Source organism: Oncorhynchus mykiss, chromosome 16, assembly GCF_013265735.2.
Source record: "Oncorhynchus mykiss isolate Arlee chromosome 16, USDA_OmykA_1.1, whole genome shotgun sequence".
NCBI lineage: Eukaryota > Metazoa > Chordata > Actinopteri > Salmoniformes > Salmonidae > Oncorhynchus > Oncorhynchus mykiss.
Genome location: NC_048580.1, coordinates 35504451 through 35531041, shown reverse-complemented (window position 1 = coordinate 35531041; position 26591 = coordinate 35504451). Strand labels below are relative to the sequence as shown.

Below are 26591 nucleotides of genomic sequence, written 5' to 3'. Positions count from 1 at the left end.
GCCCTTGATTTTGGAATGAGATGTTTGACGAGCATGTCAATATACTTTTGGCCATGTAGTGTAGCTAGCTAGTGTAACTAGCTAACGAGTTAGCAACCACATGTTCTTACCTAACTGTCAACAGAGTAGCTAGCAAGCAATAAAATATGCCAAATAAGTATAAAAAACACTTGAGGGCAAGTAAATCAGATTTTATCATTCAGATACAAGTGGCATGGACAGGAATAAGATTTGCATCCGACTTCAAACCATCTATGAAGGTGGTTTGAAATGTGCCTTGAAATATGAGATTCCATGTGATTTTTAGCCGTTCAGACTGCAGGACAAATAACAGATTAGAATCGGATATTACAAAAAATTGGATTTGAACTTCCAATGTGAACAAGGGTTAGTGTGTGCCTCTCCCCTATTGGATTAAACCTCCAAAAACTTTGCCCTTCTCCACGCCTCTTCTCTTTTACATCCGCACAATAGACACTGCCATAAAGGAACTCTGCGTCGGCCATTTCAAATGGCCATCTGTGGAAAATGTTATGAGAAAGGTTCATCTGAACCTTAGTGAACTTTGTTGGATGTTAGGAGAATGACTGGTCCCCTTGGGTGTGTCGTTGTCTTGTCGCAAGCGGCCTCGATCGCTCTCGCAAATATTTACTGCAATGGGATGGAGGGAGGGGAATGACATTCCTAATGTCCTGCCGTTTCAGGACATTGCTTCTCTGTCTTCTAGATCAGTGTCTCTCAAACCTCTCCTCTGGGACCAAATGTTTCACAGTTCTGTGGTAGCCCTGGAACTAATTTACTGTAACTAGTCAATGGCTTTATAATTAGTTGACAAGTTGAATCAGGTGTGCTAGCTCTGTGATATATAAAATACGTAGAAGTACAGCTATCCAAGTGTGTGGTGTCCTCTGGGTTGTTGTGAACGTCTTTATCCTCCATGTTGTCCCACAGAGACCAGTTTCACGGTGCAGGACATTGAAGGAGCCCTGCTCAAGCAGCTGAAGGCAGCCAAGGAGACAGCCATTGTGGTGAAGAAGCCAGAGGAGGAGAATATTCGCTTCAACAACTATGGTAGGACACACCCAGGGGATTGGCTTGCGTTGTTTACATGTAATGTAACAAACACGAAGCATGAGAGGACATGAAATGTTCTTAGGAAGGACGATGCGAGCATGAGTAGACATTTTTTGGTTCTTGTATCAATGTCCAAGACTGACATGCTCCTTGACATTTGCTCTCTCTCTCTCTGAATCTCCCTCTCTTCATCTGTCTACCAGGCCTGTTCTCCCTCCCCTACTTCACTACCAGAGCTACCGCCACCACCCCCACTGCCAGCACTGCCACCAGCACCACCCTGCCGCACCCCAACTCCCCTTTCATCACACGCCGTCCCCTGGGCACCACACGCCGTCCCTATACCAGCCGCCGGACCACCGCCGCCCCTTCTACCATGGCCCCCACTCCCACCATTACTATCACCCCCCTCCACAGGACCAGCCCTGTGCCCCACTACACCAAAGCTCAGCAGCCCTGTGACTCCCACCCATGCCGCCACGGCGGCACCTGCGAGGACGACGGCGCCGATTTCACCTGCATCTGCCCCGCCGGGAGAGGGGGCGCTGTCTGCGAGAAATGTGAGTGGTGCCCCCTCGCCCTCCTCCTTGACCGACACACAAACAAACACAAACCTTAGGTTCCATCTCTGAACTTTGAAAGGGAGATGGAATTGATCACAATCCTAGAAGAGAACAGTAGGTTTCTATTTAAGTATTGATGTCCTGAAATGACAGTGCTGAAGTGACCCCTACCTTGCATCAAAGACCATGCCCATACCCATACAGCTTACCTCCCAGTCTATTTAACTCAATAGATATCCAACCTCTATCAACGTTGCTACACCACTAGGTAAATAACCAACGAGGTTATCAGACTATACTAGTCAACACTAAAGTAAACTGATATCAAATCAGTGTCTTCTGTGCCGAGCGCCAAAATCATGTGTTGAGTGCTGTCAGAGCAATCTCAAGAGCTTTTTTCCCCTTAGTTTCTCTGATAAGAAATTACCTCACGCAGCTGCATCTTAAAATAATTTACACTAATTGCTTTGATCGGGATTAACTGGTGGAAATGTGTGTTCAAGTCAGAGTGTGTGTGAGTGACAGCCCCATAGCCTCCCTCAAATCAATCAATCAAATCATTAGACAAGATGATTTCATCAGCCTACATTCTCCCAAGACAAAGAAAGGCGGACAGAGAAACAGACGGCTCAGGAGTTTGTTGAGTTTGGAGAACAAAGATGATAATGTAATGGCAGAGTGAGAGAAACAAGTGTGTACGCGGTGGAGGGATGCATCCGGGTTGAGGATTTGCAGATTTACTCCCGTGTACACCTGTGTCACGGCTGGGGTCTGCCCCTATATATAGACACACATTCTCTTTCATTTTCTCGGTAGACGCCCGCAATGGTTTGAGGTACAGTCTCGCTTGGATGAGGGCTTGGCAGCCTCTACACTGAGAGGATATTTGGCCACTATATCTTCCTGCCTTGTGGGGTGGATGGACAGGCCGGTGGGGCGCTATCCTTTGTTCTCCAGGTTTATGAAGGGGGTTCGTTGCCTGCGTCCAGCTAGGACCCGTTCAATGACGAGCTGGGATCTGGATGTGGTCTTGGCAGCCTTGGCAAAGCCGCCTTTCGAGTCTGCCTCCCTGAAACACCTCTCTATGAAGTTGGCTTTCTTGTTAGCGATTACTTCCATGAAGAGGATGGGTGAGCTCCATGTTCTTTCAGTAAGTTCTGAGTGCTCCCGGATGGACCCAGGGGGAGGAGTATAATCTCTCCGTCCCAACCCCTCATTCCTCCCCAAGGTTCTGCTTACAACCCCCCGGCAGTGGCAGGGAAATCTGCGCCTCCCTCCGGCATGCTGTGCCCTGTACCCTCCGGCACTGGCTGCCTATGTGGAGCGGACACGGTCAGGGGTAACAACAGACCAGCTCTTTGTCTGCTATGATGAGAGAGTCCTGGGGGCTGGGCTATCAAAGCAGAGGTTCTCTCACTGGATCGTGGACACGATTACGACAGCATACCTCCTGGCTGGAAGTCCAGTGCTGGGATCTGTGGTGGCACATTCAACACGAGGTGCGGCTGCGTCCTGGGCACTACTGAGAAGAGTGCCCCTCGCTGATATCTGTGGACACGATTACGACAGCATACCTCCTGGCTGGAAGTCCAGTGCTGGGATCTGTGGTGGCACATTCAACACGAGGTGCGGCTGTGTCCTGGGCACTACTGAGAAGAGTGCCCCTCGCTGATATCTGTGGACACGATTACGACAGCATACCTCCTGGCTGGAAGTCCAGTGCTGGGATCTGTGGTGGCACATTCAACACGAGGTGCGGCTGCGTCCTGGGCACTACTGAGAAGAGTGCCCCTCGCTGATATCTGTGCTGCGGCCAGCTGGGCTTCCTCTTGCATTTTTGCTAGGCACTATTGGGTAAATGTGGCACCTCCCTCTGCAGTTGGTTCAGCAGTCCTGGGCGTTTCCTCCCCTTATGGGGACTGTGCCAGGACCTCCCTTCCACATCGACGGCCCCTGCGTCTCGGTCCCGCGCTGCCTGGCCAGGTCCCTCTGGAGTGATCCAATATAGTGAAACATAATACGCAACGTATGTAAATTATATGGATCACTCCAATCCTCTACAGTGCTAGAGAACATGTGTCATGATCATGGGGTCTATATATAGGGGCGAACCCCAGCGTGACACAGGAGTATATCTGTAAATCCTCACCTCTGATGTATCCCTCCGAAGCGGAGTGTTACCAATATATTGGAGTGATCCATATAGCTCACATAACCATGGTTCCATACGTAACCTTAGTTTTGTGTGTGTGTGTGCGTTCATGTGTGCATTCGTGTCAAAACTCCAAGTATAAAATCGAAAATGCATCATCAAGCTGTCCTTTTCTACCTGACGATACAGACCAGCACATGTTCTGTAAGTCACAGGGTCTCTCTTTCCACACATCTGTCTGTTGAGCTTACTGTATGACCTACCTAGCTAGGCTAGGCTATATTACTTTAACTAGGCTCTTGTCTCCAACTGTACGAACAACAATTTACAGACACACACAAACAATGACTACATCTCCTCTGCCCAGACCTGCATGCTCACACCCCCATCCCCAGTGCCTGCATTATTGTTGGCCACTTCGCCTTAAATTATACCAATTTATTTTTCTTCTCGCCGATGCTACTTCAATAATAAATCATTCGATTTTTCCATTGTGTCAATGATGGCGGATTGACTTCTAAGTTTTTAGTAGTTTTTAGTATATGTTTTTTTCAAGATGAGTGATGAGAAGAGAATCGTCCAACCCATTGGGTATCTCACTACACCCCCATATGCTATATCTTGAAATATACAGACAGCGGATTAGAAGTAAGTTTCCATTGCAATACTTCTGACTTTGCAATACTTCACTTTGTAGTTTCGCCCACAAACTCCGGACTTTATAGCATTCCCAGAAAGCATGGATTACGACGTCGTTATGATTGTGTATATCTTATCTATCATATGAACATTTTCTGACTCAAATAAGATTCCCTCAAGGTTGCTCTGATGTACAAAAGATTTTAACTCAAAAGTTTGTGATATATAACTTTTAAGTTGCATATATTTGAAACTCTCTTTATTGGTACCTTTTAATTCTGTTACGGTAATACATGTATTTCCTGTTACCAAGTCATTTACGGTTTCTATGCCTATAGTGTTCCAATTTATCTGTGAATTCTCAAAAGCTTTCCAAGGATTGTACCATAAGGTTGTGTTTTTAGAGAGGGATATTGGTTCTTGTAGAATACGTTTCATTTTCTTCCATATTATTATAGTGTTCTTTACTATGAAGTTAATGTTCTTAGCTTTATCCTTTGAAAATAGACATGTAAAAATATTCTGGGAGTGAGCATGAGCATCTTCAATATATACCCATTGTTTCTCTTTGATGCATTTAACTATATGTCCCAAGTAAAAGACTTGGGTAGCGAGTTGATACAATTTCAAGTCTGGAAGGTTAAAACCACCTCAGACTTAGGAAGATGTAAAACTTTCCTTCTTATTTTATGAATTTTATTAGCTCAAAGATTTTTTAAAGCATGTCATCAGTGGGATAATTGGTATTACCAAAAATAAATACCCCTCTCTTCTTCCCAGTGATCACATACTTCATCCCGTCATTCGGGGGTAAGTCCTATCTGGCCTTCGACACCATGAGGGCCTATCACACGGTCCGTATCGCCATGGAGTTCAGGGTGGCCGAGATGACGGGCATCCTGCTCTTCAACGGCCAGGATGGCAAGAAGGACTTCCTGTCTCTCACCCTGGTCAATGGCAAGGTGGAGCTCAAGTGAGTGGACGGGTGGAGGTGATAGAACAGGAAGGGACAAAACAGGAAGAGGTTCAGTTGTGTCAAAGGGCATTGATAGCAAGCTGTAGATCAGGGTGTAAAAACATACGGCCCGGATCCGGCCCGTGGAGGTGTCCAATCCGGTCTGCGGGTGGTTTGAGTAAAAAAATGACATGTACACTACATGACCAAAAGTATGTGGAGACTTGCTTGTCGAACATCTCATTCCAAAATCATGGGCATTAACATGGAGTTGGTCCCCCCCTTTGCTGCTCTAACAGCCTCCACTCTCCATGGAAGTCTTTCCATTAGATGTTGGAACATTGCTGCAGGGACAAGAGCATTAGTGAGGTCAGGCACTGATGTTTGGCAATTTGGTCTGGCTCGCAGTTGGCATTCCAATTTTTCCCAAAGGTGTTCGATAGGTTTGAGGTCAGGGCTCTTGGCATTGCACATGGTGATCTCAGGCTTGTGTGGGGGTGCTCGGCCATGGAAACCCATTTCATGAAGCTCCCGACGAACAGTTATTGTGCTGACGTTGCTTCCAGAGGTAGTTTGGAACTCGGTAATGAGTGTTGCAACCGAGGACAGACCATTTTTACACACTCAGGGGTCCTGTTCTGTAAGCTTTTGTGGCTTACCACTTAGCGGCTGAGCCGTTGTTGCTCCTAGACGTTTCCACTCCACAATGACAGCGCTTACAGTTGACCCGGGCAGCTCCAGCAAGGCAGAAATTTGATGAACTGACTGCCACATTGAAAGTCACTGAGCTCTTCAGGCCATTCTACTGCCAATGTTTGTTTATGGAGATTGCATGGCTGTGTGCTCTATTTTATACAGATGTCAGCAACGGGTGTGACTGAAATAGCCGAATCCACTAATTTGAAGGGGTGTACCAGTCCAGTTTTGACCCACCTACTCATTCAAGGGATTTTCTTAATTTTCTACTATTTTATACATTGTATAATAATAGTGAAGACATACAAATTAGGAAATAACACATATGGAATCATGTAGTAAACAAATAAAGTGTTAAACAAATCTAAATCTATTTTAGATTTTAGATTCTTCAAAGTAGCCACCCTTTGCCTTGATGACAGCTTTGCAAACTCATGGCATTCTCTCAACCATCTTAACCTGGAATGCTTTTTCCAACAGTCTTGAAGGAGTTCCCACACATGCAAGCATTTTTGGGCTGCTTTTCCTTCACTCTGTGGTCCAACTCATCCCAAACCATCTCAATTGGGTTGAGGTCGGGTGATTGTGGAGGCCAGGTCATCTGATGCAGCACTACATCACTCTCCTTCTTGGTCGAAAAGCCCTTATACCGCCTGGAGGTGTGTTGGGTTATTGTCCTGTTGAATAACAAATGATATTCCCACTAAGTGCAAACCAGATGGGATGGCATATCACTGCAGAAGGCTGTGGTAGCCATGCTGGTTAAGTGTACCTTGAATTCTAAATCAATCACTGACAGTGTCACCAGCAAAGCACCCCAACACCATCACACCTCCTCCATGCTTCACGGTGGGAACCACACATGTGGAGATCATCCATTCACTTAATCTGCGTCTCACAAAGACATGGCGGTTGGAACCCAAAATCTCAAAATTGGACTCATCAGACCAAAGGACAGATTTCCACCGGTCTAATGCCCATTGCTCGTGTTTCTTGGTCCAAGCAAGTCTCTTCTTCCTATTGGTGTCCTTTAAACGTGGTTTCTTTGCAGCCATTTGACCATGGCCTGATTCACACAGTCTCATCTGAATAGTTGATATTGAGCTGTGTCTATTACTTGAACTCTGTGAAGCATTTATTTGGGCTGCAATCTGAGTTTAATCAACTTGTACTCTGCATCAGAGGTAACTCTGGGACTTTCTTTCCTGTGGCGGTCCTCATGAGAGCCAGTTTCATCATAGCGCTTGATGTTTTTTGCGATTGCACTTGAAGAAACTTTCAAAGTTCTTAAAATGTTCCGTATTGACTGACCTTCATGTCTTAAAGTAATGATGGACTGTCATTTCCTGTTGCTTATTTGAGCTGTTCTTGCCATAATATGGACTTGGTCTTTTACCAAATAGGGCTATCTTCTGTATACAACCCCTACTTTGTCACAACACAACTGATTGGCTCAAACACATTAAGAAGGAAAGAAATTCCACAACTTAACTTTGAACAAAGCCACACCTGTTCATTGAAATGCATTCCAGGTGGCTACCTCATGAAGCTGGTTGAGAGAATACCAAGAGTTTGCAAAGCTGTCATAAAGGCAAAGGGTAGCTACTTTCAAGTATCTCAAATCTCAAATATATTTTGTTTTGTTTAACACTTTTTTGGTTACTACATGATTCCATATGTGTTATTTCATAGTATTGATGTCTTCACTATTATTCTACAATGTTAAAAATAAAGAAAACCCAAGGAATGAGTAAGTGTGTTCTAAAACGTTTGCCTGGTACTTTATATATATATATATATATATATATATATATATATATATATATATATATACTTTAAAATGACTCAGATCAAATTGAAACTGTGTAGAAATGATTATGGACCTCCATTCCAACAGTAGCTCTATAAAAATCCCATTAGAAAACAGAGTTGAGGGCAATTGATTATGAGAAATATAATACTATCAATTCTCAACCAAGTTTTCCTTAGGTACATGTAGGGCAGTTAATCGGGTGTAGCTGGTGCACCTATGAACCTCTAATCTGCTTCCTTTAAAAAATATATATATACTGAAAAACATATGCAGTATGGGCCAGTTTCCTGTATCCAGATTTAAACCTATTCCTGGATTAAAAATCATCTTTCAATGCAGAATCTCCGTTGAACATATTATATAAAGATGATGGTTTGCTACCCATCCCTAGGTTCAACACCGGCTCGGGCACAGGCACACTGGTCAGTAAAGTCCAGGTGAAGCAGGGTCGCTGGTACCAGCTGGTGGTGACGAGGAACCGGCGCAACGCCGTGCTGAGCGTGGATGACGAGCTCCACATCGAGGGCGCCAGCCCCCCCGGAACCGACGGCCTCAACCTGGACACACACCTCTTCATCGGAGGGGTGCCCGAAGACATGATGACAGAGTAAGGCCTAACATGAAGATGGCATTAGTATGGTTGTATGTTAGCAATATAATTAGTAATGGATTAGTATATATACAGTGCCTTGCGAAAGTATTCGGCCCCCTTGAACTTTGCAACCTTTTGCCACATTTCAGGCTTCAAACATAAAGATATAAAAGTGTATTTTTTTGTGAAGAATCAACAACAAGTGGGACACAATCATGAAGTGGAACGACATTTATTGGATATTTCAAACTTTTTTAACAAATCAAAAACTGAAAAAGTGGGCGTGCAAAATTATTCAGCCCCCTTAAGTTAATACTTTGTAGCGCCACCTTTTGCTGCGATTACAGCTGTAAGTCGCTTGGGGTATGTCTCTATCAGTTTTGCACATCGAGAGACTGACATTTTTTCCCATTCCTCCTTGCAAAACAGCTCGAGCTCAGTGAGGTTGGATGGAGAGCATTTGTGAACAGCAGTTTTCAGTTCTTTCCACAGATTCTCGATTGGATTCAGGTCTGGACTTTGACTTGGCCATTCTAACACCTGGATATGTTTATTTTTGAACCATTCCATTGTAGATTTTGCTTTATGTTTTGGATCATTGTCTTGTTGGAAGACACATCTCCGTCCCAGTCTCAGGTCTTTTGCAGACTCCATCAGGTTTTCTTCCAGAATGGTCCTGTATTTGGCTCCATCCATCTTCCCATCAATTTTAACCATCTTCCCTGTCCCTGCTGAAGAAAAGCAAGCCCAAACCATGATGCTGCCACCACCATGTTTGACAGTGGGGATGGTGTGTTCAGCTGTGTTGCTTTTACGCCAAACATAACGTTTTGCATTGTTGCCAAAAAGTTCAATTTTGGTTTCATCTGACCAGAGCACCTTCTACATGTTTGGTGTGTCTCCCAGGTGGCTTGTGGCAAACTTTAAACAACACTTTTTATGGATATCTTTAAGAAATGGCCACTCTTCCATAAAGGCCAGATTTGTGCAATATACGACTGATTGTTGTCCTATGGACAGAGTCTCCCACCTCAGCTGTAGATCTCTGCAGTTCATCCAGAGTGATCATGGGCCTCTTGGCTGCATCTCTGATCAGTCTTCTCCTTGTATGAGCTGAAAGTTTAGAGGGACGGCCAGGTCTTGGTAGATTTGCAGTGGTCTGATACTCCTTCCATTTCAATATTATCGCTTGCACAGTGCTCCTTGGGATGTTTAAAGCTTGGGAAATCTTTTTGTATCCAAATCCAGCTTTAAACTTCTTCACAACAGTATCTCGGACCTGCCTGGTGTGTTCCTTGTTCTTCATGATGCTCTCTGCGCTTTTAACGGACCTCTGACACTATCACAGTGCAGGTGCATTTATACGGAGACTTGATTACACACAGGTGAATTGTATTTATCATCATTAGTCATTTAGGTCAACATTGGATCATTCAGAGATCCTCACTGAACTTCTGGAGAGAGTTTGCTGCACTGAAAGTAAAGGGGCTGAATAATTTTGCACGCCCACTTTTTCAGTTTTTGATTTGTTAAAAAAGTTTGAAATATCCAATAAATGTCGTTCCACTTCATGATTGTGTCCCACTTGCTGTTGATTCTTCTCAAAAAAAATACAGTTTTATATATTTATGTTTGAAGCCTGAAATGTGGCAAAAGGTCTCAAAGTTCAAGGGGGCCGAATACTTTCGCAAGGCACTGTATATAGAGAAAAGGATATTGATGGAGAAAGGAGTTGTTGAGTTATATAAAACCAGTACAGTACGGAACTCTCCGGTACCATATTGGTTTATTGAGACGCGTACACAGTGAGCATTAGCAGAGCTGCAGGTAATTGCTTTTTTCATATTATTTGTTTGTTTTTTCTGTCCAGCACCTGTGTTTATTTTTCCTATTTTTCACTAAGTTGATTTGAATAACTATTGAATGGCTGATGGTATATTGTCATTCACACTCTTTCTCTCTCTTGCTCTCTCTGTCTCTCTCACTCCCTCTCTCTCCCTCTCTCCTCTCTCTCTCTCTCTCTCTCTCTCCCTCCACTCTCCTCTCTTTCTCTCTCTCTCCCACTCCCACTCCCGCTCTCTCCATCCTCTTCTCTCTTAGTGTGAAGGAGAGGACCTCCACCGGTACAGGTCTTGTTGGCTGTGTTCGCACGCTGGACGTCAACAACCTGGTGTACAACCTGCAGGAGAAGGGTGGCAACGTGCTCTACGGCACCGGCGTAGGCGAGTGCGGCAACAACCCGTGCCAGCCGAACCCCTGTAAGAACAGCGCCTCCTGCCAGGTCAAGGAGGCTGAGATGTTCCACTGCAAGTGCATCAACAGCTACTCCGGTCAGCCAAACACTTTTTCTTTCTAACAACAGAGTCCTGGTCATTAGGCACCAAACGTCTGAAAGTGGATAGCAACATCAAGGGACTACCTGGACTTGTCCATTGAGAAACGCCATTGCAACACGTCTCAAAATGTTTTTTGTTGCAGGCCCTAATGAACATGACTCAGATCTCAGTTCTTGGCACCGTAGATTTGACTTCACAAATAGTATTTGTTTTTGTTTATTTGAATAATTAAGCTGCACTTGATTGAGCTTGCCTGGCACAGTAGAACCAAATTACATAGTCCCCACAGTAGAGGTCTTCATGGATCCACCTGTACCCGAATACCCGAGACCCGGTCCGGGTCCCGAGCGAGTCCGGATACAGAATTCTAAATAATGTCACAGGTCTGGGTCGGATCTGATATAGTTTGTCTCGATCTTGGGTATATGTAATTGTAACTGACTTGTTTGGAAGGGCACGTACAGATCTGAACGTGACTGCTGCAGTAGAGAGAGAGAGAAATATCTTCTTATTTATGTTGCTGCTCTTGCTTTTCATTTGTGTGGACTGTGGCGTGTGTAGCTTGTGGTTGGCCAGCCATTGCTGCAACAGGCTACGGTCATATAGCCTCTCTCCATGTGTGGCAAAAGTTAGGAGCTATCTAACCAATGGAAGATGGAATTAAAAGTTAAAGTAGAGGGTTAGGCTTCAACGACCAAGAGCCAACAGAAAGGCTGCATCTTAGTATTCTGAATTGGAGTTGTTGTTATTTGTAACTCTAGGATGAGAAAGCGCATGCACTGCAACCTCAGTTAGCCTAGCTAGCTAACATTAGCTATCTAAATTAGCTTCTCCCGGTTTGATGCAGTCAAGATGGGTACCACGTACTCATATTTGATGATAAATAGCCTAGCTAAGGCAGCTATTAGTCTACTATGGCGCGAGTCGGCTTGGTTGGTTGCCGTCTCTCACTTCTCCCTCCCTCCTCACATTGTCACTCGCTCACAGTATGGCCCCTCCCCCGCCTACTAGAGCGGCAGCTCCCTCCCTCCTCATATTGTCACTCGCTCACAGTATGGCCCCTCCCCCGCCTACTAGAGCGGCATCTCCCTCCCTCCTCACATTGTCACTCGCTCACAGAACGGCCCCTCCCCCGCCTACTAGAGCGGCATCTCCCTTCCTCTTGCGCTTTATCTTCTCCGGTTAATAAAGTAACTTATACAAATACTTTTCTGTGACTTCCCCCACTCGGATCGGATCTGGGCCCGATCAGGTCTGTACGGAAAGGTTCTAGTTGTCTTCGGGTCTGTTCGAAACGGGTCTCTAGATTACATTGTTTATTTATGCATATCGGGTCTGGGTGGGAAAGCCCCAGATCCATTTCGGAACGGCTCCAACTTTTTGGACCCATGATTACCCCACACTGCACTCCTCCTTAGGCTGCTCAAAGGTATTTGAAAGCGAGCCAATACTATTTGAACCAATGTCTGAGGAATAAACCGCAGTCAGAATTTAGCCATTTGAAAAGCTCACAGCACGTTGCCTCTGTCTTGTTTAAGACTTGTCTGGGATTAGGTGTAGTGCAGTAAAGGAACCCATTGAAGACTATAACCAAATGCTCCCCATCGCCTGGCCTTTACCCCTCTCTCCTCTCTTACAGTGGTCCAAGTGCAGTGTCAGGGGCAGAGTGAGTGTTATTTAAGATAGTCTTCAAAGAGGTAGGGTTTCAGATGTTTTCGTAAGATGGGCAGGTACTCCGCTGTCCTGACTTTAGAGGGAAGCTGGTTCCACCATTGGGGTCCAGGACTGAGAAGAGCTTTGACTGGGCCGAGTGGGAGCTGCCCTCCCATAGGGGTGGGAGGGCCAAGAGACCAGAGGTGGCAGAATGCAGTGCTTGGGTTGGGGTGTAGGGTTTGAGCATAGCCTAATGCACGAAGGGGCAGTTCCCCTTGCAGCTCCATAGACAAGAACCAGGGTCTTGAAGATGATGCGAGCTTCGACTGGAAGCCAGTGGAGTGTGCAGAGGAGCGGTGTGACATGGGACAACTTAGGAAGGTTGAACACAAGGCGGGCTGCGGCATTATGGATAAGTTGCAGGTGTTTGATGGCACAAGCGGGGAGCCCAGCCAACAGAGAGTTGCATTAGTCTAGACAGGAGATAAGTGCCTGGATTAGGACCTGCACCACTACCTGTGTGAGGAAAGGTTGTACTCTTCAAAGCAGTGACTGCAGGAGCAAGTCACTGCTTTGATGTTTGCAGAGAACGACAGTGTCTTGTCCAGGGTCAGGCCAAGGATCTTTGCACTCTTGGAGGGGGACACCATGGAGTTGTCAACCATGATGGAGAGGTCTTGGAGCGGGCAGGCCTTCCCCGGGAGGATGAGTAGCTCCGTTTTGTTGGGCTTGAGCTTGAGCTTGAGGTGGTGGGCCGACATCCAAGCTGAGATGTCTGCCAGGCATGCAGAGATGCATGTCGCTACCTGTGCGTCAGAAGAGTCGAAGGAGAAGAGTAGTTGAGTGTCATCCGCATAGCAATGATAGAAGACACAATGTGAAGATATGACAGAGCCAAGTGACTTGATGTAAAGAGAAAAGAGGAGCGGTCCTAGGACCGAGCCCTGGGGGACACCAGTAGTGAGAGCACGTAGTGCAGTCACAGGCGACCTGTCAGGTAGGATGCAATCCAAGTGTTTGCAGATCCTGAGACACCCAACCCTGCGAAGGTGACGAAGATGATCTGTTGAAGGCAGCAGATAGATCTGGGAGGATGAAAACAGAAGAGAGCGAGTCCGCTGTAGCAGAGCGGAAGAGCGTCTGTGACACAGAGGAGAGCGGTCTCAGTTGAATGAGCTGCCTTGAAGCCTGACTGGTTAGGGTCAGGAAGATAGTTCTGAGAGAGATAACGAGAGAGTTGGTCAGAGACAAGAGAGAGAGGGAGATGGAGTAAGAGGGAGGGAGAGAGACGAGAGAAAGAGTGTGTATGTGTGTGCGAGAGAGAGTGAGTAACAGGAGAAATTGATGAGAAAGAGTGTAATAGAACTCAGCGGAAGGGGTTAATTACAGCATTCTCCTCGCCTCAGGCAGCTCTGGCTACTTAAATAATGACAGCTGAATTGGGATGCGTCCTGGCTAGCGTAGGGCAAAGCCAATTTAGCCATCCGGGAGCCATTTCAGACACCTCTCCCACAGCCAAGAACCGTCTCCATACGCATGACTGCAAAACAGCAAGACGGTGCCTGGGTCTTTCCTTAATCTTTCTAAATCCTATTAGAAAAGGACCTCTATTACTGAGGAAATCATGGAATGAAGGGAAAATGGTCTGAAAGGCCTAGGTTGTATTAATTAGGGCATACCGTAGCAAAACGGTTTGCAATAGAAAATGGGAAAGTTTCTTAGAATAGAACTTAATTGTCCATATGTTACAGAAAACAGCAGTAATTTGTCTTCTGCCCCAAGTTCAGGTAGTCCCTCCCTTTTTGTCACTTATTTCCCTTTTTGGTGCCTAATGAATACAACCCTGGTTTTTATAAGAGAAGATGGAATAAAGATTCTGTGGTTTGAGTTCTAACTTGGGGTGTTTTTTTTGTAATTTGCTGATGGTGAAATATAGGTCCGACGTGCGCCGACACCCACAATCCATGCGAGCCTAACAGATGCCACCCATCGTCCCAGTGTCAGGTGCAACCAGAGGGAGGGTATAAGTGTGAGTGTCCCATGGGCCGCGAAGGACTCCATTGCGAGCAAGGTACTGGCACCTCTTTTTAAAGAAGTTAAATCCCTACTGCTGAACCTTTTGTGTCTGTGTTTGAGAGAGAGTGAGCATGTATCTGAGATATAAACTCAGCAAAGAAAGAAATGTCCTCTCACTGTCAACTGCGTTTATTTTCAGCAAACTTAACATGTGTAACATGGGGGGGTCAAAATCAAAAGTAACAGTCAGTATCTGGTGTGGGCACCAGCTGCATTAATAATTAAGTACTTCAGTGCATCTCCTCCTCATGGACGACACCAGATTTGTCGGTTCTTGCTGTGAGATGTTACCCCACTCTTCAATCAAGGAATCTGCAAGTTCCGGGATATTTCAGGGGGGAATGGCCCTAGCCATCACCATCCGATCCAACAGGTTCCAGATGTGCTCAATGGGAATGAGAATTATTATTTTTTTATTTCACCTTTTTCTAACCAGGTAGGCCAGTTGAAAACAAGTTCTCATTTACAACTGCGACCTGCCCAAGAAAAAGCAAAGCAGCGTGACACAAACAACAACACAGAGTTACACATGGAATAAACAAATGTACAGTCAATAATAATAAGATTAGGGAGGTAAGTCAATAAATAGGCCGTAGTGGCGAAGTAATAGCAATGTAGAGTAGAGTAGAGATACTGGGGTGCAAAGGAGAAAAAAATAATAACAATATGGGGATGAGGTAGTTGGATGGGCTATGTACAGGTGCAATGATCTGTGAGCTGCTCTGACAGCTGATGCTTAAAGTTAGTAAGAGAGATATGAGTCTCCAGCTTCAGTGATTTTTGCAATTCGTTCCAGTCATTGGCAGCAGAGAACTGGAAGGAAAGGCGCCAAAGTAGGAATTGGCTTTGGGGGTGACCAGTGAAATATACCTGCTGGAGCGCGTGCGTGGGTGCTGCTATGATGACCAGTGAGCTGAGATAAGGTGGGGCTTTACCTAGCAAAGACTTATAGATGACCTGGAGCCAGTGGGTTTGGCGATAAATATGAAGCGAGGGCCAGCCAACGAGAGCATACAGGTTGCAGTGGTGGGTAGTATATGGGGCTTTGGTGACAAAAACGGATCCAGGCTCTTTGCTGGGCATGGCAGAACACTATCGTTTCTGTCTTGCAGGAAATCATGCACAGAACGAGCAGTATGGCTGGTGTCATTGTCATGCTGGAGCGTCATGTCAGGATGAGCCTACAGGAAAGGTACCACATGAGGGAGGAGGATGCCTTCCCTGTAACGCACTGAGTTGAGATTGCCTGCATGACAACAAGCTCAGTCCAATGATGCTGTGACACACCGCCCCAGACCATGACTGACTCTCCACCTCCAAATCGATCCCGCTCCAGTGTACAGGCCTCGGTGTAACGCTCATTCATTCGACGATATAAACGCCAATCCGACCATCACCCCTGGTGAGACAAAACCATGACTCGTCAGTGAAGAGCACTTTTTGCCAGTCCTGTCTGGTCCAGCGACGGTGGGTTTATGCCCATAGGCGACGTTGTTGCCAGTGATGTCTGGTGAGGACCTGCCTTACAACAGGCCTACAAGCCCTCAGTCCAGCCTCTCTCAGCTTATTGCGGACAGTCTGAGCACTGATGGAGGTGTTGTGCGTTCCTGGTGTAACTCGGGCAGTTGTTGTTGTCATTCTGTACCTGTCCCACAGGTGTGATGTTCGGATGTACCGATCCTGTGCATGTGTTGTTACACGTGGTCTGCCACTGCGAGGACGATCAGCTGTCCATCCTGTCTGCCTGTATAGCGCTGTCTTTGGCATCTCACAGTACGGACATTGCAATTTATTGCCCTGGCCACATCTGCAGTCCTCATTCCTCCTTGCAGCATGCCTAAGGCACGTACACGCAGATGAGCAGGGACCCTTGGGATCTTTCTTCTGGTGTTTTTCAGAGTCAGTAGAAAGGCCTCTTTAGTGTCCTAAGTTTTCATAACTGTGACCTTAATTGCCTACCTTCTGTAAGCTGTTAGTGTCTTAACGACTGTTCCACAGGTGCATGTTCATTAAATGTTCATGGTTCATTGAACAAGCATGGGAAACCGTGTTTAAACCCTTTACAATGAAGATCTGTGAAGTTATTTGGATTTTTACTAATTATCTTTGAATCACATGGTCCTGAAAAAGGGGCGTTTCTTTTTTTGCTGAGTTTATAAAGCATGTCAGTACAGTATGTACATCAGTCTGTGTTTTGACTTCAGTATTTATGTGTCGTATCACATCGCTACTTAAACTACAAACATTTGATTTAAAAAATAAAACACCAAGCTTATCATTCACTCACACACACGCGCTTTCCTAACCTGACTGGTTCGACAAACACCTGAGGAGAACCGCCTCTCGCCTCACCGTAAGTCCCAGTTAGCAGGTGATTTAAAATCAATTGGGGTGAACTGAAAATCATTGTGAGGGAAAGAGCATCTCACACTCTGAGGGCTTCAATTAAATCAATGAGATGACTAATGACATCAGTCCTCCCATGTTGATTAATGAAGAAGTCACTCAGCCTGAGTGTCTGGCCTACACAAGATCTGGATCACGTAACAGAACCATCATTCAGCCGAATATGCTTTAAGGGCTGTACTGGGAACAGTTAAAGACAGGTGGTGTCGCCAACCGCCTACTCGAAGGAAGCCCTTGGTAGACATAGTTATACTCACTAATACTAAGTACAAGAGTGTTTTTCCCTAGTACCCTGCTGCTGTCCCCAATTCAACTACATAGAGTTGCTTCGCTGGAACTCGTGTGAGATTTTAGATTCCAACTGTCCATCTCCCTTTATCGTGTCACTCACTTATCTGAGTCCCTGTACCTTATGGCAGAAACATAGCCAGTCTTTTAAACCATAAGTGCAATTCTCCTCTCAAATGTGTGTGTGTGTGTGTGTGTGTGTGTGTGTGTGTGTGTGTGTGTGTGTGTGTGTGTGTGTGTGTGTGTGTGTGTGTGTGTGTGTGTGTGTGTGTGTGTGCATTCAGCTAAGGAAACCGAACTCTTCTCCTGATCCACTGTCTGAGTTCCGAGGTTACTCTTTCCTTTCCTTACTATGACAGCTGCTTTGACGGCAGACTTCCTTGTTGTGTCTGCAGCAGTGCTCCTATTGTCCTCTCCGTCATTAGCCGTTTCCTACACAATGGCTAATTAGCTTTCTCATCTGCGTCTGCCTCCCCTCCCTGACTCAGTTAGCTAATCCCGACTAATTAGCAAAGAAAAGAGCCTCGCAGCCCCAAACTGTCTGTTTGTGTGTGTGTCGGTGTGGGTGAAGACTAGGCCACCATTGTTATCCAAAATGGACCGCCTGGGTGGGTAGCACTTACTTCAGCCAATGTGCCCCTGACAGACTGTATAAGCCTTCTTACTGTCATAAGCATGCATAGTGCTATCGTAAGGATGACATAATGTCTGTTGTAATGCATTCCATTTGTGTTTCATCTTCAGTGTCGGACAAGAAAGGGGCCTACATGCCGTTCTTTAGTGGTGACTCTTACCTGGAGCTGAAGGGATTGCACACCTATGGTCACAATCTCCAGTAAGTCAAATGCAAATTTCACTACACACAGACATACATATACTCACACACCTATACTCACACACACACTCCACGCATTACATGCACAACACCATGTGTGTCCACAAAGACACCTTCACTGATATTTGAGTGTATTCTGGTCCTGTATCGTAAAGGCATATTGATCTCCAGGAGTAGGTACACAGGGAGCTGTAACTTGATGTAATGGAAGATAGATACTTAAAGCTGTGCCTCCAGCAGGACAGTCTTGTGATGAATTGAATATAATAAAATGGAACAGAACAGATCATTGTCCTGCTGCTTAGAAATAGTATTCCATAGAAATATAATTTATTAAATGTTTATGTTGTCCTCTATGGTGGGAATTATTTTCAGTCTTGTGTAGGTTACACAAAATAACACACAACTACAGCTATCGTCACATACAACATTGTTACATTATGTAAAGACCAGATAGACATAACAGTAGACAGACAGGCATGGTAGACAAGTGTCACAATTGCAGATTTTAGAGAAACAACAAATGTCGGTACATATAAGTGTGTTATATCGGCAGAAAGCTTAAATTATTATTAATATAACTGCACTGTCCAATTTATAGTAGCTATTACTGTAAAAAAATGTAATTCTATTGTTTGAGGAGAGCTTCTAACAACAAAATACTTTTGTCACCGCGATAGGTTTGATAAATTCACCTCTGAAGGTGAAATGTGTACTTACATACTGAAATCTTGCTCTGATTTATCATCCAAAGGGTCCCAGAGACAACATGAAGTGTCGTTTTGTTAGATAAAATCATTTTTCATATCCTTAAAAGGTCCATATAGCATGCACGATCGATTTTGTATTTCCACTCGTTCGATTTGCAAAGAAAGGAATCTGTGAAAATTTCACCTTGTGAATGTTATTTCAACCAGTCAAATCACATTTGTATGTATTCCTCAGAGATCCTAGAATGTAACCAGACTTCACAATATCATTAGGGGTGTAGTTTATCCTATACGAAAACCATATTTGGTCAGAAAGCGATACCTTCATGGCACTCCGATGACGAGGGTGGTCTTCACTTGAACGACTCTAACTTTGTCAAATAAGCACCAATCGGGGTCAAACAAAGCTAGCTAGATGGCCAATGAGCTGGGCTTTACGGGAGTATCCGGAAACCCTGTATCTGTTGTAAAATGTTGCTACTGACCTTGTACGACCGCATGCTTTTTCATTTTGGCCAAAAATGATAAGAATATTCAGAGTTATGAAAACTGGTTGTTTTGCAAATGTTGAACATAACATGTCTACTAATACTGGAAAAGCTAAATTAAACTCCAAGTATACAGATGTGACTATATTCTTGCAGAAAAATGTAATATGAATGCAAATGTCTCCTTCACAATTTGCCCAAATGTACCTGGGTGACTTAACACTAAATGTTATGTCATTCACTCCTAATTCAAGTAATCCATCTGAGACTTTGCACATACACTGCTGCCATCTTGTGGACACCATTGGAATTACAAGCAGAGTGATGGCTGGAACTGGGATGTTTCTGTTGCATTTCAAAGATGGTGGTAGAAAAAAAGTTATTATTTTCTTTGTATTTTCTTCTACCAGATATATTGTTTTATTCTCCTACATTCAATTTGCATTTCCACAAACTTCAAAAGTGTTTCCTTTCAAATGGTACCAAGAATATGCATATCCTTGCTTCAGGGCCTGAGCTACAGGCAGTTAGATTTGGTTATGTCATTTAGGCGAAAATTGAAAAAAAGGGGGCTATCCCTAAGTTGTAATACCAGGTCTGGCCTCCATTCGGCGATGGTGTTTGTTTACCATTGTTGGTCTTCTGTCTGTTGTTTGGATACTGTTGTTTTTTACGTTTAGTCTGGCGCTTGTTTACTATTGTTGTATGTGTTTTTGTCTGTGCCTGGTTGTTTACTCATGTTTGTGTTTTGTCTGCAGCCAAAAGGTCAGCATGATGGTGGTGCTCATGGCCAACGAATCCAACGGCATGATATTCTACAATGGCCAGAAGACCGACGGCAAAGGGGACTTCATCTCCCTCTCCCTCAACGACGGCATCCTGGAGTTCCGCTATGACCTGGGCAAGGGCCCCGCCGTCATCAGGTGTGCACCACACTAGAACCCCATAGTGACTCTAGACTGAAACCCCATAGTGACTCTAGACTGAAACCCCATAGTCACTCTAGTCTGAAACCCCATAGTCACTCTAGTCTGAAACCCCATAGTGACTCTAGTCTGAAACCCCATAGTGACTCTAGTCTGAAACCCCATAGTGACTCTAGTCTGAAACCCCATAGTGACTCTAGACTGAAACCCCATAGTGACTCTAGTCTGAAACCCTAGACTAATCTTCTAGCCCACAGCAACTAGTCCAGAACACCATAACGACTCTTAACTAGAACTCCTATAGCAACTCTAGTCTAGAACCCCGTAGCAACTCTAGTCTAGACACCTATTTATTTTAATTGTACCTTTATTTAACTAGGCAAGTCAGTTAAGAACTAATTCTTATTTTCAATGACGGCCCAGGAGTCCTTGTTAACTGGGTTATTGTTGTCTCTTGATTTTGGATTGTACTTGTGTGTGTTGCTTTGCGACGTCCCTGACCTCTTGGCTCGTTTGTGTCTGCTCCTCTCATGCAGGAGTAAAGATAAGATCAAGATGGGTGTGTGGAACACAGTGAATCTGGAGAGGGCCAGTCGCAAGGGAGAGATCAACATAAACGGAAAGGACCCAGTCAGGGGAGAGTCGCCGGTGAGACAGAGAGAGAGAGCTAGCATTCTAGGTTTATCATGATTTATGATTAGCCTAGCTATTAGCATGCAAGGCAAACTGAATGTGAATATACTCTGCATAGCTGCTAGCATAAAAGGCAATATCCAGCCTTGCTTATACTTAGCCTGCGCTACTGTGTGTGTGTGTGTACATGCGTGTCACTGTAGCACCACATCCTTGGTCATGCATACTAGAGGTTGACCGATTAGGATTTTTCAACGCCGATACCGATACAGATTATTGGAGAAAAGCCGATACCGATTAATCTGCCGATGTTTATTTATTTGTAATAATGACAATTACAACAATACTGAATGAAAACTTAATTTAACTTAATATAATACATCAAAATCAATTTAGCCTCAAGTAAATAATGAAACATGTTCAATTTGATTTAAATAATGCAAAAACAAAGTGTTGGAGAAGAAAGTAAAAGTGCAATATGTGCTATGTAAGAAAGCCAACGTTTCAGTTCCTTGCTCAGAACATGAGAACATATGAAAGCTGGTGGTTCCTTTTAACATGACTCTTCAATATTCCCAGGTAAAAAGTTTTAGGTTGTAGTTATTATAGGAATTATAGGACTATTTCCCTCTATACCATTTGTATTTCATTAACCTTTGACTATTGGATGTTCTTATAGGCACTTTAGTATTGCCAGTGTAACAATACAGCTTCTGTCCCTCTCCTCGCTCCTAACGGGCTCGAGCAAGGAACACAAAGACAACAGCTACCATCGAAGTAGCGTTACCCAAGCAGAGCAAAGGAAACAACTACTAGAAGGCTCAGAGTGAGTGACGCTATTTGAAACGCTATTAGCGCACGCGAACTAGCTAGCCATTTCACTTCCTTTACACCAGCCTCATCTCGGGAGTTGATAGGCTTGAAGTCATAAACAGCGCAATGCTTGACGAACAACGAAGAGCTGCTTCCAAAACGCACGGAAGTCCTGTTTGAATGAATGTTTACACGCCTGCTTCTGCCTACCACCACTCAGTTAGATACTTAGATGCTTGTATGCTCAGTCAGATTATATGCAACGCAGGACACACTAGATAATATCTAGTAATATCATCAACCATGTGTAGTTAACTAGTGATTATGATTGATTGTTTTTTTTACAAGATAAGTTTAATGCTAGCTAGCAACTTACCTTGGCTTACTGCATTTGCGTAACAGGCAGTCTCCTTGTGGAGTGCAACGAGAGACAGCCAGGTCGTTATTGCGTTGGACTAGTTAACTGTAAGGTTGCAAGATTGGCTCCCCCGAGCTGACAAGGTGAAAATCTGTCGTTCTGCCCCTGAACAAGGCAGTTAACCCACTGTTCCTTGGCCGTCATTGAAAATAAGAATGTGTTCTTAACTGACTTGCCTAGTTAAATAAAGGTACAGTGCCTTGCGAAAGTATTCGGCCCCCTTGAACTTTGCGACCTTTTGCCACATTTCAGGCTTCAAACATAAAGATATAAAACTGTATTTTTTTGTGAAGAATCAACAACAAGTGGGACACAATCATGAAGTGGAACGACATTTATTGGATATTTCAAACTTTTTTAACAAATCAAAAACTGAAAAATTGGGCGTGCAAAATTATTCAGCCCCTTTACTTTCAGTGCAGCAAACTCTCTCCAGAAGTTCAGTGAGGATCTCTGAATGATCCAATGTTGACCTAAATGACTAATGATGATAAATACAATCCACCTGTGTGTAATCAAGTCTCCGTATAAATGCACCTGCACTGTGATAGTCTCAGAGGTCCGTTAAAAGCGCAGAGAGCATCATGAAGAACAAGGAACACACCAGGCAGGTCCGAGATACTGTTGTGAAGAAGTTTAAAGCCGGATTTGGATACAATAATATTTCCCAAGCTTTAAACATCCCAAGGAGCACTGTGCAAGCGATAATATTGAAATGGAAGGAGTATCAGACCACTGCAAATCTACCAAGACCTGGCCGTCCCTCTAAACTTTCAGCTCATACAAGGAGAAGACTGATCAGAGATGCAGCCAAGAGGCCCATGATCACTCTGGATGAACTGCAGAGATCTACAGCTGAGGTGGGAGACTCTGTCCATAGGACAACAATCAGTCGTATATTGCACAAATCTGGCCTTTATGGAAGAGTGGCAAGAAGAAAGCCATTTCTTAAAGATATCCATAAAAAGTGTCGTTTAAAGTTTGCCACAAGCCACCTGGGAGACACACCAAACATGTGGAAGAAGGTGCTCTGGTCAGATGAAACCAAAATTGAACTTTTTGGCAACAATGCAAAACGTTATGTTTGGCGTAAAAGCAACACAGCTCATCACCCTGAACACACCATACCCACTGTCAAACATGGTGGTGGCAGCATCATGGTTTGGGCCTGCTTTTCTTCAGCAGGGACAGGGAAGATGGTTAAAATTGATGGGAAGATGGATGGAGCCAAATACAGGACCATTCTGGAAGAAAACCTGATGGAGTCTGCAAAAGACCTGAGACTGGGACGGAGATTTGTCTTCCAACAAGACAATGATCCAAAACATAAAGCAAAATCTACAATGGAATGGTTCAAAAATAAACATATCCAGGTGTTAGAATGGCCAAGTCAAAGTCCAGACCTGAATCCAATCGAGAATCTGTGGAAAGAACTGAAAACTGCTGTTCACAAATGCTCTCCATCCAACCTCACTGAGCTCGAGCTGTTTTGCAAGGAGGAATGGGAAAAAATTTCAGTCTCTCGATGTGCAAAACTGATAGAGACATACCCCAAGCGACTTACAGCTGTAATCGCAGCAAAAGGTGGCGCTACAAAGTATTAACTTAAGGGGGCTGAATAATTTTGCACGCCCAATTTTTCAGTTTTTGATTTGTTAAAAAAGTTTGAAATATCCAATAAATGTCGTTCCACTTCATGATTGTGTCCCACTTGTTGTTGATTCTTCACAAAAATGTTAGAAGCTTGAAATGTGGCAAAAGGTCGCAAAGTTCAAGGGGGCCGAATACTTTCGCAAGGCACTGTATATAAAAAATATTTTAAAAAATCTGCAAATTGGCCCCCAAAAATACAGATTTCCGATTGTTATGAAAACTTGAAATCGGCCCTAATTAATCGGCCAATCCAATTAATCGGTCGACCTCTAATGCATACATGCCCTTATCAATGGAGCTGTTCAACTCAGTGCACTCTTTACTCCCAGAGTGCAATGATGATAACACACCAGAGCTGACTCTACAAAACGCTTACCTAGTTGCGGTCGTCCATAAGGACATACACGCTACCAGGGTTGTGTTTGAAAACACATTCCACTGTATTCTGATAGTTCGTCACGGTAAGAAATAGTACGCTGGAGACATAAAGGGCACGTTTGACAGGTGGTCTCTGAGTTGAAAATGTCTTATTTCCCTCCTTCTTAGAATCCTTTTTATCTGTCATCATTGCATCTACAGAAATGCCTACACAGAAGTATGATCTCGTTCTTATTTGTTGCAGTCACGAAAAACAACCTCTATGGCCTGAGTGGTATGCACCGATTAGTATGACTTTACTTATTCCTTTTAGCTTCTAGTGAAGCAAAGATCCCCCGATAGTGCAGCCCATTAATATGTACATGCAAGTTCTATTGTCACATGCACAAGTGCAGTTATTATCATTATTACATTAGTTTGACCCATGCTCTTAAACTCTAGGGAGGTAGATGTATAGATGGAGAGATGGGAAAAATAAATCATGATAATCAAGCAATAAACCAGGTACATAAGTGAGAGCAATCTAATAGCCAAGTACAGTATGTCTGCAAGTCATCCAATCATAGTAAAGAGTGTAATTTGTGATTAGGAACATGTACACTCCAAAGCCACCACCTCCAGAATGCATGCTGTCACTTTTTCTCTCTTTTCTTTTTGTCTTCCTGTCCTCCGTAAAGTAATTGTGTTTCCCTACTGCAAAGGAGGCAGAAAATCGTATTAAAAGACGAGAACAGGGAGCGGGTGAGAAGGATAGGGATGAGTGGAGGCTAGTGATGGAGGAGCTCAATGCATAGAGGCCCCATGCAGGATATAGTTGGCAGCTAATTTTCTCCTACTCCTGCATTTACATTGAAGATGGGAGCCAGGAAGTCCCACTGCACTCAGAGAACCTAGCATCTTTGATATAGATACCTTATATAAAGTTATTATATTATACCTGGGACAGGAATTTCTGTGATTCAGGACATCTAAAAACAGAATATTTCAGTAAAATCCAGAAGGAGATTTTAAAAAGACCAAATGTCCCGTCAAATCCATGCATGCTTTCGCACACAAACAGAAATAACACTGTCTGCATTGGCTGGCTATATGGTGGATCCAAATGATGAGCCACAGCTGCAACTTCCTTAAGCACAATTTTTGTTTCTCATTTATTTTCAGTGGCAGCCTTTCTGTCTTGTCCATGACCTTCAGGCTTCACAGTTTGTGTTGTGTTATGCGGTTTTATGTTGGTCCGGGGTGTGTATTTGAGTGTGTGTGTGTTGCCTGTTTCTCCACACACCAATGTCCATTGATAACCTTTTATGATAACCTTTTTCCCCTCCCGGTTTCTTTTCTCTTACTGTGTGCTGTCTGGAAACTAAGAAATCACGCAAGGTAATAAGACAAGTCCCATCCACCTCCTTTGACATATTTCATATCTCCACTTTCAGCTCCAATTTCAGTTCGCCACTTCTCATCCCCATGCTCCACCATACGACAGTTACTAGACTATAGAACTGACAGGGGAGAAGGGTCAGTATTTAGTACTACCATCTCACACACTGTACCAAAGTAGAGACATTTGTTCATCTGCTGTGGAGGCGGAAGGAGGGGGTGAGGGAGGCAGTTATCTTTCTGACCGCCATTGTGCCTCGCAACAATGAAACTTCTTTAAGGCCCTTTCTCACTAAGTCCGTTATTTTCGTCTGAATTATAAGACAATGTCTTGTTTATGACACCGTGCTGCCGCAATCCGTCACTTATTTATTCGGAACAGGTTCTATTTTTGTGTCTTTTCACATGTTAAAATAAGCTGTTGACCAAAAGTGATTGTTATCTGGGACAGTGCAGGCGGCTCACTGACAGGTCTGTGGGTTCATTGTGTGAATGAAAGAATTCATTCATTAATTTCTCTCGGCCTGGTTTTTACATTTGCAATGCTTCAGTGGAGCACGGTGTCGTTTTAGCCAAATTGCTACACATCGCTCTCGCCATTCAAACTTCCCCACCAGTTCTATGCCAACGATTTAGCCAATTTTCTAGACATTCAGCAAGCAAGGGGATCGATCAATGCTTCTCTCCTTGAATAGACCTAGGCCTATAAGTACATGTTTTGTTGTTGCTTGAAATACATTTCAAACTGTATCGTTGGTCAGTATCTAAATATAGAGGCTACTCATTCAAGAGCTAGAGAGAAGGGGGAAGAGAGTTGCCAGTGGCGTTGCCAGTGGAGATGTGTGAATTGCGTGAGGAGTGAAGAAGGAGATGTGCAAGTTAAGTTAGTTAATATATGAATGCATAATTTGTATAGCCTACACATTAGGCAATGTATTATATGCCTGCTAAAGTGAATCTAGGCGACCATCTGCCAGACTTGATCTTTTTCAATAAGTGGTTGCACAGATTTAGCTAAAGCACTCAAAGGTAAAATGTAGTGTTAACATAACCACCCGTTGCTTCACAAAAATGTATCAACGGGTGATCGTTAGGCTATGGATAAGTTGTGTGCATG

At 44.1% G+C, this 26591-nt stretch overlaps 1 protein-coding gene across 10 annotated transcripts in view; it reads left to right on the top strand.

Moving 5' to 3' along the window:
• Nucleotides 1–26591, top strand: part of LOC110491868 (agrin) — a 519837-nt gene that overhangs the window by 462969 nt on the left and 30277 nt on the right. For 7 of the 10 annotated variants that reach the window (XM_036946758.1, XM_036946756.1, XM_036946759.1 and 4 more), the window contains 10 exons: nt 952–1071; nt 1278–1634; nt 5209–5401; nt 8284–8499; nt 10585–10814; nt 14410–14544; nt 17988–18078; nt 20035–20199; nt 20739–20850; nt 25463–25474. In XM_036946758.1, the coding sequence (XP_036802653.1) occupies nt 952–1071; nt 1278–1634; nt 5209–5401; nt 8284–8499; nt 10585–10814; nt 14410–14544; nt 17988–18078; nt 20035–20199; nt 20739–20850; nt 25463–25474 (1631 nt within the window). The remainder of the gene's footprint in view (nt 1–951; nt 1072–1277; nt 1635–5208; nt 5402–8283; nt 8500–10584; nt 10815–14409; nt 14545–17987; nt 18079–20034; nt 20200–20738; nt 20851–25462; nt 25475–26591) is intronic. The other 3 variants (XM_036946757.1, XM_036946761.1, XM_036946764.1) reach the window with 1 other exon arrangement.